This window comes from Coregonus clupeaformis, chromosome 25 (genome assembly GCF_020615455.1).
Source record: "Coregonus clupeaformis isolate EN_2021a chromosome 25, ASM2061545v1, whole genome shotgun sequence".
NCBI classification, from domain to species: domain Eukaryota; kingdom Metazoa; phylum Chordata; class Actinopteri; order Salmoniformes; family Salmonidae; genus Coregonus; species Coregonus clupeaformis.
This window is the reverse complement of record NC_059216.1, coordinates 6,979,761-6,996,596: the sequence shown is the minus strand read 5'-3', so window position 1 is coordinate 6,996,596 and position 16,836 is coordinate 6,979,761. Positions and strand designations below refer to the sequence as shown.

Here is a 16,836-nt window from a genome sequence, read left to right as displayed (position 1 = left end):
TGATGTCAGAAGTCAAACAGTCCACTTGATAAATAATGGAGGAGAAGATCGTTAATGGAGGTCATAAGCCCTAACTGTTTCTACCACTCCGCTATAAAAGCCTCTTGTCTAAAAGTCATACAGCACGTCTATAAATACCCCTGATTGCTTTGGAAAAGTAGTTTGCCTGTGCAGATCAGCTTAGACAATCTCTTGTTAAGGGTCAAGGTTCACTGCTGTTGACTTTAACTAGATGTGTCATGCTGAAAAGCAGACTGAGTGGTGTTCCCGTCTGAAATAAGAAATACATTTCCACAGATCTACTGATTGAAGCAGTATGCCAGAGAAGTATAGCACATAATCTCCAAACAACATCAAGGACAACCTGTCGCTTTCTCCAACTCCCCAAGGCAATCTTGTAAAGATAGAGGCTCTAACTTTTTAAAATCTGATTCTTATAGTTTATTGGTTTTGTCACCTTTCAGATTCAGCAGAAATTAGATGACTTGGAACTCAGTTGAACAGCAGCGGAAACTTGTGACCATGTTCCAGCTCTCTTAGATTTATGTAGTCAATCTCTTCAATTCATATTGTGTGGTAGGGATTTGAAATAGACAGTGGTGAAAGCCTTATACATATGCAATCTACAGCACGCTCAGGAGGCCTGTGTAAAGCCTTCTATCTCTTTACATCTCAGTCTCAGCTTCTTACATATTTACTAATAGACAGAGCTGTACAGCTCGGCCCTGGCAGATATTACCATTATATATTTCCAGCAGTAATTGAGGTGCCTGTCTGTCTGTGTCTGTGTCTCTCCAGGGCTACAGCGGCGACGGCTCATCCCGGCCCCCCTGCCAGACACCTCGTCACTGGGGAAGAAGGCTGGCACAGCTGGCCAATGGGTGGACCTGCCGCCCATGTCAGGACCACTGAAGGAACCCTTCGAGATCAAGGTGTACGAGATCGACGATGTGGAACGGCTCCAGAGGCGACGACAGGAGGACTCAGCTGAGGTGAGTGAAGGATCATGCTTACTGTCTGTAATACAAGCTCCCCATACTGTTACTGCACTTATTTTAGAGTCATTAGGTTTATGTTCATCACTACATACATGCTGCTTAGCAATGTAAAGCTCAGCAATAGTCTGCATGTGTCACATTGATCTCAGCAATATTCTGAATGTGCTACATTGAAGTCAGGCATGCAGACCAGGCGCCAGGATAAAGTGACTAAGGGGGCAGTTGAAATCGGTGAGGGGGCACAATTATTTGGGGTTCTTGCGTTGGAATTATATTGAATTCTGCTTATGTCACGCAATACCATAATAAACATAAAAGTTAAAATGCCGAGACCATTGAGTGCCTTTGACCAAGAAGTGACAAATTGCTGCACTCTATCAGCACCATGGACAGCGCCCTACACACTAAAGCAAGGCTGTTGAAAACCTTGGCTGGTGGCTAAGGAAGTCATTATGCCATTCCATACCCTAGGTTTTTGCTGAGATGACGCCACTGGCAATACCACCAAGATTCTGATAAAAAACAACCAGCTAGATTGTTTCTTACCTTTTCGGAAGAGTTGCAGCCTTGTTGATGCTCTGTGGAACTTCCTGAGTAATCGATCATTCCATTCTCCCCGAAATCTTCATGTAAGATCCCCCTCCAATGCCAGTTGGATTAGTTGAGCTTTCCTCGGGTGTAGCATGCTTCTTCTGTGCTGACTGAACACGTTTGTCAAAGTGAAAAATGAGTTCTTGCATGTAGCTGTGGACGCCCCAAAGGTCAATCCATGCGTCAGTCCAGTAAGCACGGTCGGCATAGCGGAGAGAGGCCCAGAGAATTGTTGCAGGATGTCAAGTGGGGTCCATATCGTCCTCATTGGAGCCAGAGCGGGCGATTTCAGTTTGCTAAAACTGGCGAGCGACACTAAACTCAGCTTCCACCAAATCTGTTTTTACTTAGATCCAGCAGTGGTTTCACCTTTTTCACATCTAGAAAGTCATGGCTCTCTGGGTCAAAGGGCACACAGGGCCTCCACCAGTTGGTTGTTGCGTTCGCTGAATCGTTCGGACATTTCACCACTGACAGCATCCAAGAACATTATTTTACACTCAGTCTCTTCTGTCCTGCTGGCCTAATGAACTGCGCTCAAATGGCTTCAAACTCGCTGTCACACCTCAGCTTCTCGACGCACTCCAACGCACTGCGGACCACTTTGACTCCAGTGTAAAGATCTGTTGCTTTTGCCTGGAGTCATTTGTTTGGAGAATCTAGTAGACTGAGGATTCTGTGCACCATGGTGGCTGTAAACGTAAAGCCTGGGTCTGTCACCACCTTCAGCAGCCCTGTAGCCTCAAGTCTTACTTCTGTGTTGTAAGAACGCATGCATTTGATGTGAGAGAGGAACTTCACAAGTCAAAACTTTTAACAACCACTCACACAGTAGCCAGGTGTCCCCTTCTCCTTTGGCTTTGTTTGGGTACGTTGGTGAAGCCAATTTCTGATATCCATCGTGGCAGTGACAGATTAGCTGGTTTGAGCTAGCTAAATAGGCTAAGGTTAATAACACTAACGCTTTTAACAGCTAGCTAAGAAGCTAACTAAGCTCTGTAGTGGTGGGGTGTGAGGCAGAGTTGAGTGAAGCAGCTTCAACGGTAAACTTGACCCCGCCATTATAAATCAAAATAAAATATTACAGGCGGAGGCGTATCACGTTATTCACTTAGCCTCCCACAGATAAAAAGTGTTTTTCCCCACTTTTTATGGAAAACCAAAGGAGTCATACAGTGCCTTGCAAAAGTATTCATCCCCCTTGACGTTTTTCCTATTTTGTTGCATTTCAACCTGTAATTTAAATGGATTTTTATTTGGATTTCATGTAATGGACATACACAAAATAGTCCAAATTGGTGAAGTGAAATGAAAAAAATTACTTTTTCAAAAAATTCTAAAACAATAAATAACGGAAAAGTGGTTCGTGCATATGTATTCACCACCTTTGCTACGAAGCCCCTAAATAAGATCTGGTGCAACCAATTACCTTCAGAAGTCACATAATTAGTTAAATAAAGTCCACCTGTGTGCAATCTAAGTGTCACATGATCTCAGTATATATACACCTGTTCTGAAAGGCCCCAGCGTCTGCAACACCACGAAGCAAGGGGCACCACCAAGCAAGTGGCACCATGAAGACCAAGGAGCTCTCCGAACAGGTCAGGGACAAAGTTGTGGAGAAGTACAGATCAGGGTTGGGTTATAAAGACATATCTAAAACATTGAACATCCCACGGATGGAAAGAATATGGCACCACAACAAACCTGCCAAGAGAGGGCCGCTCACCAAAACTCACGGACCAGGCAAGGAGGGCATTAATCAGAGAGGCAACAAAGAGACCAAAGATAACCCTGAAGGAGCTGCAAAGCTCCACAGCGGAGATTGGAGTATCTGTCCATAGGACCACTTTAAGCCGTACACTCCACAGAGCTGGGCTTTATGGAAGAGTGGCCAGAAAAAAGCCATTGCTTAAAGAAAGAAATAAGTAAACACGTTTGGTGTTCGCCAAAAGGCATGTGGGAGACTCCCCAAACATATGGAAGAAGGTACTCTGGTCAGATGAGACTAAAAACGCTATGTCTGGCGCAAACCCAACACCTCTCATCACCCCGAGAACACCATCCCCACAGTGAAGCATGGTGGTGGCAGCATCATGCTGTGGGGATGTTTTTCATCGGCAGGGACTGGGAAACTGGTCAGAATTGAAGGAATGATGGATGGCGCTAAATACAGGGAAATTCTTGAGGGAAACCTGTTTCAGTCTTCCAGAGATTTGAGACTGGGATGGAGGTTCACCTTCCAGCAGGACAATGACCCTAAGCATACTGCTAAAGCAACACTTGAGTGGTTTAAGGGGAAACATTTAAATGTCTTGGAATGGCCTAGTCAAAGCCCAGACCTCAATCCAATTGAGAATCTGTGGTATGACTTAAAGATTGCTGTACACCAGCGTAACTCATCCAACTTGAAGGAGCTGGAGCAGTTTTGCTTTGAAGAATGGGCAAAAACTCCAGTGGCTAGATGTGCCAAGCTTATAGAGACATACCCCAAGAGACTTGCAGCTGTAATTGCTGCAAAAGGTGGCATTACAAAGTATTGACTTTTGAATAGTAATGCACGCTCAAGTTGTCTTTTTTGGTCTTATTTCTTGTTTGTTCCACACAAAAAAATATTTTGCATCTTCAAAGTGTTAAGCATGTTGTGTAAATCAAATGATACAAACCCCCCAAAAAAATCATTTTTAATTCCAGGTTGTAAGGCAACAAAATAGGAAAAATGCCAAGGGGGGTGAATACTTTCGCAAGCCACTGTACCTAACTGCCCCAGTGGCTTTCCATAGCCCCCCTACACACACCGTGGCACGCTCTGTCCATTGTGCTGACACAGCGCAGCGGAGATACAGATTTTGCGCCAACCTGTCACTCAATTATTTGATTTTTTAAATATTTTCATATAGGGACATAAAACTAAAACTGAGGGGGCACAAGTTTTAACTGAGGGGGTTACGCCTCCCTTTGCCACCTGGTGGAGTCGGGCCCGCAGGCATGACATCGTGGGAAGGTTTTAGCTCACTCCTTCTCAGGTTCTTATTAAAGAACAAGGTGAAAATATGCGTCTGAGACGTTTGACCTTTAGTCTGCCCAATGGCGAATCTCGACGTCTTTAAGTGTCTGTGTGACCACAGTCAGAGCCCAGTGTTATGCTAGCCGGGATTCTGCAGGAATGTGAAGAGATCAGGAGGCAATTACTGTCTGGCTTTAATTGCTTTAGATATGACTGATCGATGGGGCTCACTGCTGGTGCTGATTGACAGAGGGGGAAGGAGTGGTGGTGGTGGAAAGAGCAGTCCAGGAATGTGCTCCCCTCTCTATACCCCCACACCCCATCAGCCATCACCATGGCCCATCCCCTGGCTGCCTGATGGCTCTTTATGGCTGGCTCCACTTGCCACGGGTCATTAACTGCTCCCACAAGTTAGAGGCAGCCAGACAGGGTATTGTTAAGAGAAGATATTAAATCAGCTGGATAGTGGTTTGATTTAGTTTCAATTAGGAAAAGATGATCTTCAATTTGTCTTTCCCAACCATCACTGGCTGAATGGCTGGTAATGAAGTGCTTTGCCTCGCACATCCCCCACTGTTCCCAGGCCAGTTTTGGAATAACATGCAACGTTTCCATGCTTGTATTCTCAGATGTCTATTTGTGTGCACATGGCTTTTTCTGTCTATATACAGTATACAGGGTTTAGTATACAGGGTTTAGTACTCTATATATTGATGCATGTTTGTGTATTCGTATTTGTTTGAGTTCTAACTGTGAGATCATAACTCTGTCTAGAGTACAATCATATTTTTTACCTTATGTATTTTCTCTTCTTCTCTTTTCTCATCTTTAGCAGCCATTCCAGGATGTTGAGAAGGTATGTTGATTTTGTTGGATGGCTGAGGCTTGATTATTCTTTAATGGGAGTTGGGGAATAGTTTGGAGTAAGGGTTAAGAAGGGAAGAACCGGAATTAATTGGATTGTTATATACAATACCTGGAAAATGGCCAGAAATGTTAATATACTTGACTGTGTCTGTATATCCTGCAATTCTTTAGGAGCAACAAAAATGCTAGTAAATGACTATTATTATTCTTTATTTCAAACAGTTCCTCAGTCACTCACTACTCTCTCTCTCTCTCTCTCTCTCTCTCTCTCTCTCTCTCTCTCTCTCTCTCTCTCTCTCTCTCTCTCTTTCCCTCTCTCTCTCTCTCTCTCTCTCTCTCTCTCTCTCTCTCTCTCTCTCTCTCTCTCTCTCTCTCTCTCTCTCTCTCTCTCTCTCTCTCTCTCTCTCTCTCTCTCTCTCTCTCTCTCTCTCTCTCTCTCTCTCTCTCTCTCTCTCTCTCTCTCTCTCTCTCTCTCTCTCTTTTCCCTCTCTCTCTCTCTCTCTCTCTCTCTCTCTCTCTCTCTCTCTCTCTCTCTCTCTCTCTCTCTCTCTCTCTCTCTCTCTCTCTCTCTCTCTCTCTCTCTCTCTCTCTCTCTCTCTCTCTCCTCTCTCTCTCTCTGTCTCTCTCTCTCTCTCTCAGGGCCTGCTGTACTTCAACAGTAAGCTGAAGGTTCTGGAGCGGCGGCAGCAGCAGATCAGGGAGCTGAAGGTCAAACATGAGGCACTTAAGGAAGAGCTAGAGGACACCAAGACCCGGCTGATGATGGACCCTTGCAAGTGGATAGGAGAGTGTGAGTGTCTGCAACATTATTCTACCAGGATAGGGGCATATGTACACCTTTTTATTCTTCATATTCCCAACAAAAATAGAAAGTGATCTTCCTATTGAAAGTTAACTTGATTCTGTGGACAGTCTTCCAGTTTTCAGCTGATTGTGTGTGACCAGGACTTTAATCCTCTGCTCTCCTGTCTTTTCTCTTCCAGTTGAGGTGGACCAGGATTTGGACAAGGAGTCCCAGGAGTACCTGCAGGCCCTGGGTCAGGTCACAGAGGAGCTGGAGTTCTGTGTCAACCTATGCAAGTCACGTGTCATGATGGTGACCTGCTTCGACATCAGTGTTGCATCACCGGCTGACACTCAAGAGGGACTGCGAGAAGTGGAAGTCTGAGAATGAGCAAAAGAAGAGATGGAGAATCGAGGAAGTGAGAAAGGAAGAATGATGAAATGTAGCAGCCAGTTCATAGTTATTGCTGGAATGAAGTGACAAGAAAAACAAAAAAGACAAAAGATGAGACAAACGGGACGGGTGTCTTTGCATGGAGACAGGAGATCTGAGCCGACTTATCTGCAGTGCCTCGTTCTGGACATGTTCATGTTGGAATGGGAGATAAATGTGTACACAGACACAACTGTTACTGTGTTCAAGCATGATGAGAGAGAGGCCATCATTTACCCAAGAGTCATTCAACGACACCCAGAAGTGCCTTTTTCACTCGACTTATTTTGAGTCATTATTTTTTGTATGGCGCTAGTATCATAACCAGCATACCTAAGCAAACCCTGAACATATTCCTTTTAAGAAATAATTATTTTATATTGCATTGTATAGTGTATTTATATGATTATGCTATGTGTAAAATATAATTTGTAGGTTAAAAAAGAAAAAGAAGAAGAGCAATAAGCTAATGTTATTGCGTTCCCAAACCTTGCCTTTTCTCATGTTTCAAACCAACCTCAGTCAGCATTTTGCCCATGTTTATCCAGCCTCTTGCGCCTTATGTTATCTTTCTGGTTCAGTAGTCTACCTTTTAAAACAGGTCTATGTTATCTTGTCAATGACTCAATTTGCTGTTATAGGCCTGATTACGCCCCAGTGGAGGTGCTGAGATGGGTGATGGTGGAGGTGTAGAGAGGGGGAGAGGAAAGTATGTGGTATGTGGGGCTGAGCTGTGTTTGCCCTTGTTTATTTAATTGGAGATGTGGCAACAGCAGAACACATCAATCAGAGGGGCCACCATACAGGGCCTGCTTCCAACAGGCTGTGTGTACGCTATGATTCATGGGTGTGACAGTTGGCTCTCCCCATTGCTCTGTGCTAGGGGTGTCCAGAGTCACCCTGACAGACCTCCCTCACCCTCCCTGTGCCACCAGAGCGATGGGGAAAGCATGCTGATTATTATTCCCAGGCACAGAGGTGCTCGTCAGTGTGCCCATTTTATCCATAGATGGGCCTCGACTGGGTTCAACTGACACAAACAAAATGGCATAGATGAGATGCCACAAGCAAGGGTCATTCTACGGCCATTTTGTGGTGTGCTCTTTTAAGTGGTGCCATGCCTTGGTTCTATGCATTCCAACATACTCACTTCCACTATGAGAAGAACCTCCATAAAGCACTAAGATCAACAGCACAGACAGTTTGCAATGACTCAGAACCCTCTCTGAGTTATGCTTCAAAGCTACACATATACATCCTTCTACTTTCTTTAATAATTTAACCGGATGTCTCAATCAAAGACTAGGATAGGCTCCAAGAGGACATTGTCCTAAATAAAGGCCATGAAAAATTACAGTTTCCTGTGTATACATGCAGTGAAGCAATTGCAGTCTTCAGATTTAGATGTTGTTTGGCAAATACAATCAATCAACTTGCTGTATGTAGCTGCCAGAATCTTAATGTCTGAATAACTTCTCTGAAAACGGTGTGGACAAAGAAGATTAACTGGTTTTGGTTATCTAGAGTAAGAAACTGGCTTTGGTTGTATTTTGATGTGTTTGATTTATATAACTAAATATTCATTTGTTTTCTTTCCTCTTACAAAGTTATACCCTCAGGCCCTTTCTGAAGATGCTGCATGAGATTTTGTATTCATTTGTAAGAATGATTTCTATTCCATTTTTACCATTTTGATTTTTATAATATCTTTGGCTCTCCCTCATGTCGGGTTAGTTTCATGAGTTAAATGACTATTACCAAACTGAATTAATTTTTCAAGAAAGTTGATGTATGTCATATTTCATATCAAAACCCATATTTTCTAATGTCCTTGGTTTTGTATAGGTTTTTCTGACCCTGTGTACAAATGTATGATATGGCAGCTCGTGTTGAGTTTTATCTGTGAATAAAATGTTTCTTCTTATAGCTGACTTGGAATTATTTTTCCTTCATTGGTTGTCTTCAAACAAACCATTCTGTTTGGCCTACATAATTCAAAACCATGTTGCCTATTGGTCATTGGTACCCTAGCCTCTGCCAAGTCCCCAACAACCGGATGTTCAGTTTTTCAAGGGAAATGGAAAGAGAGCCTGTGACGCGACTTCCGCTTTTGGACGTTAACAAGGCGACACCACAGAGTTTCTAAACCCAGAGGCGCAACATCGCAAGACTTACGGGAACTTTTGTGAAGCAGACCAAGCAGACCAGGTCTGTGTTTGGGGTTAGAGAAGTCAATGAGAGAAGTGAAACATCTTCCTTAGTTGTTCATTTTCTCTAAATCTAAAGGCACAACCTAGATTCGAGCCAACAGTTTCTGCGCATGAGCTTAGCTAGCCAACGTCGCCATGACATCGCCTAAAAGCGTGATCTGGGATTTCTATTGGAGAAGCAGTTTCTGCCTATCTTCATACTGTACTGTCTTTGGCGACACTCCATCTTAACTCCTCCATATTTACTTAATTGGTTGAACAGTGCAGAAGGGAACCATCCCTGACAGTTTTATTTTCTTCTTGTCAAGACCAGTTTGTAGGGGATCTAGTTTCAGGAATTTATTTTACGCCTGCTACGTTAGGTTATTGGTACCCATAACCGTCATCAAACCAACTAGATATGGATGTCATCGAGTTAGGTTGAGGAGAATGTAATGAAGGCCTTACCAAAGACAGTACAGTATGACAGTACAGCACAGCAGTACAGCAACTATTTAACAACAACCTGTTCCCACAGATTCGTTTCTCCCCATCTGATTAATGCTATCAAAGAGCTGCTTGTGATGATTAATCTCCCAGGTGCAATGACTTATGAAGAATACAACTTTTTTGGGTGGGAGTGTTTGACAAGAATGAAATATGCAGCCATCAAATAGATATTAGAGATGCAGCAAGATTAATGACACCGCTATCAAATATGGTTTTCTACTCCGTGTGATGCCAGGTCTCCTGGTGTGCAATATTCTGGAGATGAGTGGAGATGTAGAAGTCCACCATGCTGAGTGATACCATCTTTCCTCCTCCCTGTTCATTTAATTAGATTAAAAGCATAGTAGTTTGATTTGGTGGCCTGGCAGGAGCAGCTGGTTGCCGTGTTTCTAATAAAATCCCATGGGTGCATTTAGCTGGGTCTGGGTGCTCTTTGACTCGGAGGGAAGGAGGGCCAACTCAGAGCTCTCAGTGGTGAAGAGAAGAGCCCCACTCGCTAACACATTAGATTCCTGGTGATGAGTACCATATGTTTCAAGTTTCAAGTTTTATTCGTCATGTGTACAGGATGCACATGGGATTCACTGTTCAAAGAAATGCTTACTTGCAGGTTCCTTCTTGACAATACAACAACAATAAGAAATAATAAAGGAAAATAATAGAAACATAAAGTAAATAACTCAGTGGAATAGAATAAACATTTTAGCATAAGTATAATACAGGAAGGGACAATACCATATGGCACCATATGACGACACAACAGTAGTAGGCCTGATTACCAACAACGATGAGGTGAAGACCAAGAAGCTCATCAAGGACCTCAGCCACCTGAGCCACGGCCTATTCACCCCGCTACCATCTAGAAGGCGGAGACAGTACAAGTGCATCAAAGCTGGGACCGAGAGACTGATAAACAGCTTCTATCTCCAGGCCAGCTGACTGTTAAACAGTCATCACCGGCATCCGCCCAGTACCTGCCCTGAACCTTAGACACTGTCATTAGCCGGCTACCACCTGGTACTCTTACCCTGCACCTTAGAGACTGCTGCTCTATGTACATAGTCATTGAACACTGGTCACTTTAAGAATGTTTACGTACTGTTTTACCCACTTTGTATGTATATACTGCATTCTAGTCATGGCTCATCCTATACAACTACTGCTGTACACACCTTTTCTATTCATATACTGTCCATACTGTCTGTACACACCATTCACATACATATATATTTATTTATATTCTGGACTCTGATATTGCTCATTCTGATGTCTTCATTTCTTGTTCTTTTTTTAAACATTTGAATTATGTGTGTATTGTTATTGTATTGCTAGATATTGCTGCACTGTTGGAGATAGAAACATAAGCATTTCACTGCATCTGGTGGTCCTCTGTAGCTCAGCTGGTAGAGCACGGCGCTTGTAATGCCAAGGTAGTGGGTTTGATCCCCGGGACCACCCATACACAAAGATGTATGCACGCATGACTGTAAGTCGCTTTGGATAAAAGCGTCTGCTAAATGGCTTATTATTATTATCTGTAATAACATCTGCAAAACTGTGTACGCGACCAATAAACTTTGATTTGATTTGATGTACATTACTCAATACTTTGATTTAATCCTTCCAAAATATTCGGACATTTCTATCTTTATAACTATAGTTTTACGGATTTTACACAGCACACTTTCATTTACATTGGATAATAAATCTAAGCCTGCAGTTGTTTGGTGGAAAGTGAGTGTCTTGTGACAAGTCATTCATTCCCCTGACAGCTCGGACAGTTTCCAACTGCTCTGAGCGAAGTGCTTTGTGTCTACATGGAGACAGTTGGTCAGGCCTGCTGCTGAGTACTAATGGCTGCTGAGTCCGTAGGCTCCTGGCCCACTAGACCCAGTCTTCCCCTGCTCTGTTTGCCTCAGGGATCTTCTCATTCAAGCAGGGAGTCGGATGTTATGAGAAAAAAAATGAGTTCATGGAAAAGTCAAGTAGCCCCTCCTCCCTCACCCCTCGGCTCCAAAAAGTTTCATCATAGTTTAGATTTTCCCTTTCCTGTCATCTGAAAATAAATTGAACTTTTTTTTTTCGCCTCACACTGAACTATTCAAATGAATCTCATGCTGTCATCCAAAGTATCCTAAAAGTGTCCCACTTCATTTATTGCACATTTTGATCTCTCTCGCTCTCTCTCTCTCTCTCTCTCTCTCTCTCTCTCTCTCTCTCTCTCTCTCTCTCTCTCTCTCTCACCCCCCCTCTCTCTCTCTCAACCCCCCTCTCCCCTCTCTCTCTCTACTAACTTTACCTGCTGCTGTTTGACGCTTCTCTGTTTGTCACTTCAATATGGTTGCAGCTTTAAAATCATGAGAGAAACTGGCTGTGCTCTCTGTATTTCCTAGTTAATTTAGAAGAAAATTACCCAGCTGACGGCCCATATTCCCAGGAGAGACTGAATGTAACCATTTCATATATATATATACATATACAGTGAGGGAAAAAAGTATTTGATCCCCTGCTGATTTTGTACATTTGCCCACTGACATGATCAGTCTATAATTTTAATGGTAGATTTATTTGAACAGTGAGAGACAGAATAACAACAAATAAATCCATTTTTGCTAAAAGTATTATTATATTATTGATCGCTTGACTATGACTTTTCAGATCACCCAGTAGTTGTTTACAACAACAGCACTGACTGTCTCTGTTTCTGTCTCTGTCACTATCAATGTAGTAGATAACACTGACCAGTTGTTTGCCGTATCCATTGTCCATGTAGATGAGAAAAAAACATTTATGAGTCCCCCTGCTCTATTGGGGTACCTGGAGGCTGGAGCTGCCCTGGGCATTGGATTTACTGCTCTGACTGCAATCACACAGATTGCACAGTCTAAACCCAAGCCTGCTCTCTCAAGAAAACTATAAATTTGACCAAATGTCGCCACTTATTCCCAGTAATTAAAGCAAGCTGGTTTGGGGAAAAGTCCTTAAATTATCAGAGGCTAGGGGAGATGTAAGACTCACACGTCTCCCTCCCCCTGTCCCTGCTCACCAGAACAGATGACATTAGTGAGTCCACTTCCACTCTTAAATAGAGCTTTAAGATCTAGGGTCCCATAGGATTTACTGTCTAAGGGCTGTAAGTTCAGGGTGCATAGACATAAAGGTCTAACACTCTGGCATTGAGTTCAGATAACACTTCAGGCACCAAATCAAAGCCAGACCTATTCATTATGTGAAAGGGAATGAATTGCCCTTTTGGAGACAGCCGGAGTGATCTATCACTTAACACTTAACCTTGTTTATTGAATCCTCCGACCAGATAAGGGTAAAGGCATGAGCTAGGCCTCTGTCACATGGCAATGGGAATATAATAGAGATAATTGGCATAATAGATTGTAATCTTGGCACCGGCCACAAAGTGAAACATCTTGTAGTCTCATGAAGAAAGCCCCCCCCCGGTCTGGACATGGCTCAGTGGATGAGTTGGCCTGGTATGGTTTGATCAGGGAGCGTTGGCAAGCTGCTGTTTCTGTCCACCTCCAGAAACACACACACACACACACACACACACACACACACACACACACACACACACACGCACACACACATTCCAGTTCTGATTACTTCTGATAGGGAGCTGGCAGTGGCAGCCGACAACAGAGCAGTGTCACTCTGCCTGACTGACCAGCTGGGTGTCCAGGATGGACACATACTGACTGACTCTGAATGGGCTGTCATGGTCACATGAGGAGTTACATGGGGAGTACTTTACTTTACTTTGACTCACAGAAGTCATTAGTATGCTTGCTGAGTACATTTGTAATTTAACCTGTTGACAAGATGCGTGTTTGAAGTAGGGAAATAAACAACTGCTAGTAGCTACAGACTGGAGTTTGGGTTCTTCTTTGATCAGCAATACGGTAAAGGTATGAAAGGCCATTTAATTAACCTCATGTGCCACTGTTGGAAAACAACCCTGCTTGCAGAATCATTGTTCTATGGATCTCCACTGACCTGTAGTAGACCTTGTGGATAAGGTATCTAGCAGCACAGTGCATGAACAGATGAGTAAGATACGGAAGCAAATGAGCGTGGTCACCTGCTGGCCACCTGCTAGCCCCTCACTGTCACATCTAATCCTCCTGATCTCAGAGGATTTTAATCGGCCTCTATCTCTGTATCTTACACCAGGAGGGAGAGACTGGGCCCGGTGGGGATCTAATGCTCAAATTATGCACAGAGAAAACATTGTCAGAAATCGACCAGACTACCACAGAATGCTTGACCTTATGAAAATGTTGATGAGAGCGGGGAACTATTGTTTCTATCGCAGTGCCCTTTTTGCTTGGTGGTCTTTGTATCCTGGGTCCAGATTGATTCATGTAGATAACTGAAGATTTACATAAAGATACTCATTGTTTGAAAGAGTTATGTGTGAGATGTTTTTAGTACACTGATTGTAAATGTTAAGGCAATGTAATCTACTATTTGTATTGCACATGTAAGATATTTTGTGATAAACCTATTCAGATTGGCTGGAAACCTAATTGAGTGTGTGTAATAAGTTGCATTACATCCAACAGATAGGTTGCTCTACATCAGAGGAAATCAGGCTAATGACTGTGTCCTCCTGCCAGGGCTTTTGTGTAAAAGGTGCCAGCCCAGTAAAAGATCTGTAGATGGCCCTCCTAAGACTTGGTGGCCATAAAGAAATCTCATTAGTCCCATATACATACCTAAATAATGTTATTGGACAAGAGGTACAGCGCTGGGGTGGCTGCAGGTCATTCTGCTGTGGATCTGACTAGTCAGTGAGTAATTTCAGATGGGCTGCAGTAATGAAAACAGACCCTTTTAATTAGTCTGTCTGAAAACATTTATTTATATCGGACGGCCCCCTCCCCAGTAAAGTTTCATTGACCACCACAAGGCAGACGCTTAGCTGTCTCCCAGCAGCCACCATCTGGTGGACAGCAGAACCAGGGCTACAGGGTGGCTCCCTTATTCTTCCCTCTACAGTGAGCTGAAAAGGGGTCTAAGAACACAGGCGAGTGGCTGGCTCCAAGGGGGGCCTACTTTGATGTTCCCTATTGGTGACTATCTTGTCAACATGCCACAGAGCTGGCTGGGATCAGTGTGGGGTTTGAGGTCTGTACCTTCTGAATGAACTCCGAACTGAAAGTCAGCTGGATTTGTTGATGGGTTTACACACCATTGCTCTGCATTAGTTATAGATGAGGAGATGTGTAACTGGCTTATCTGGCTCTGTCCTCATGTTTATCTAAAGATCAGATCTGGCAAGTAGTGTGGGGAATACACTGTGGATTAGCTCTCTATGCTATAACTCCTGGAGATTTAATCGACAGCTGTGCATCCTGCCTATTTTTGGAAATAACGAAACTTCAAATAATAACCTGACAATACTTTTCCCTTATTGCCTCCATTCTATAATTTTATCTCATAGTCCACAGTCACATTCTGTTATATTGAGATAACAATGTTGGTTATCTGTCATGTGTGTTAATCTCAAAAGTAAAAAAGGGTAGAGACACAAATTGAAAACATTATTTGTCACATACAGTGCCTTGCAAAAGTATTCATCCCACTTGGCATTTTCCTATTTTGTTGCATTTATTTGGATTTCATGTAATGGACATACACAAAATAGTCCAAATTGGTGAAGTGAAATGAAAAAAATAACTTGTTTCAAAAAATTCTAAAAAATAAATAACGGAAAAGTGGTGCGTGCATATGTATTCACCCCCTTTGCTATGAAGCCCCTAAATAAGATCTGGTGCAACCAATTACCTTCAGAAGTCACATAATTAGTTAAATAAAGTCCACCTGTGTGCAATCTAAGTGTCACATGATCTGTCACATGATCTCAGTATATATACACCTGTTCTGAAAGGCCGCAGAGTCTGCAACACCACGAAGCAAGGGGCACCACCAAGCAAGCGGCACCATGAAGACCAAGGAGCTCTCCAAACAGGTCAGGGACAAAGTTGTGAAGAAGTACAGATCAGGGTTGGGTTATAAAAAAATATCTGAAACTTTGAACATCCCACGGAGCACCATTAAATCCATTATTAAAAAATTGAACGAATATGGCACCACAACAAACCTGCGAAGAGAGGGCCGCCCACCAAAACTTACCGACCAGGCAAGGAGGGCATTAATCAGAGAGGCAACAAAGAGACCAAAGATAACCCTGAAGGAACTGCAAAGCTCCACAGCGGAGATTGGAGTATCTGTCCATAGGACCACTTTAAGCCGTACACTCCACAGAGCTGGGCTTTACAGAAGAGTGGCCAGAAAAAAGCCAATAGTTATGCACGCTCAAGTTTTCTGTTTTTTTGTCTTGTTTGTTTCACAAAATTTTTTATTTTGCATCTTCAAAGTGGTAGGCATGTTTTGTAAATCAAATGATACAAACCCCCCCAAAATCAATTTTAATTTGAGGTTGTAAGGCAACAAAATAGGAAAAATGCCAAGGGGGGTGAATACTTTCGCAAGCCACTGTATAGGAGTTGAAGAATCAGACTTTTTGGTGTTCTGTGCCTTTTCACCTTCCATGAGGCTTGCACCTTCCATATACATAATTTCTCTACTTTCTTTGGGTTAACTGTAACTCAATGAAAGCAGAGGGTAATGTGGTTGCAGGTCTCCATTATAGAAGTATATAAGATGAATTGAATTTCCCGTTTTGCTCATCACAGAGCAGAATGGAGTGTGTTTGGCTTCACTCTGTCTTTTCACCAGGATGAACTCTTTGTAGCACGTTGTCGGAGGGAGACAGAGCTTTGATTGCTTTCTCAGCAGCCCTTATGCAGCAGTCAGGCAGGTCACTGCTGTCTGTCTGTCTCCCTCCATGATGAATGGCCTGTTCTGTCTGAACAAAACAACCTTCACAAGTCACACAAGTTTCTAAACCAGCCTCTCAAGAAAAGTTTCTGCTGTGCCTCAATGTTTCATTTGCTCGGTGGTGCCGTCTCCACCTTGAAGGCCAGGCAAGAGTGCTATATTGGGAATGATCTTTCTTACTGTATTAGGCTTCATGTCAGTCAGTGTATTATAATCCACATTCACAAAAAACTGAATATAGATGCCCACTTTGAGGAGAGTTAGTATCTAGGCTATATGATATTCATAAGATATCTGCAGGGTTTTCATGAGAAGGAAGGTGGAAATGTACTCATCAACAAAGGAAAGAGGCAGGCCAAAAAGCCACACACCTATTAAAATCTCATTTCTGCTGACATGCCTACAGAAGTAATAGGAGAGGAGAAATTATTCATTGAATTGTCTCCAGGTCTGTATTTCTGTAAGGGAATATGATGAGGATGCTAACTGAGAATAATTCATTTGAATTTCTCCAAATGTACATCACAGTAGCAAAGAGCCCTTTCATTGTAAAAATGGAGACGTTGATACTGTACGTCAGCAGTGACACCACGACGG

The 16,836-nt window shown here is 43.0% G+C and overlaps 1 protein-coding gene across 4 annotated transcripts in view; it reads left to right on the top strand.

The window, feature by feature from the left end:
* The window catches only part of kif26ab (kinesin family member 26Ab), a 118,101-nt gene extending 109,498 nt beyond the window's left edge, over positions 1–8,603 (top strand). For 3 of the 4 annotated variants that reach the window (XM_041847707.2, XM_045207482.1, XM_045207483.1), the window contains 4 exons: positions 799–992; positions 5,429–5,452; positions 6,103–6,253; positions 6,447–8,603. In XM_041847707.2, coding sequence (XP_041703641.2) covers positions 799–992; positions 5,429–5,452; positions 6,103–6,253; positions 6,447–6,631 — 554 coding nt within the window. In that variant the 3' untranslated portion in view covers positions 6,632–8,603. The remainder of the gene's footprint in view (positions 1–798; positions 993–5,428; positions 5,453–6,102; positions 6,254–6,446) is intronic. The other variant, XM_045207481.1, reaches the window with a different exon arrangement.
* The last annotated feature ends 8,233 nt before the right edge of the window (positions 8,604–16,836 follow it).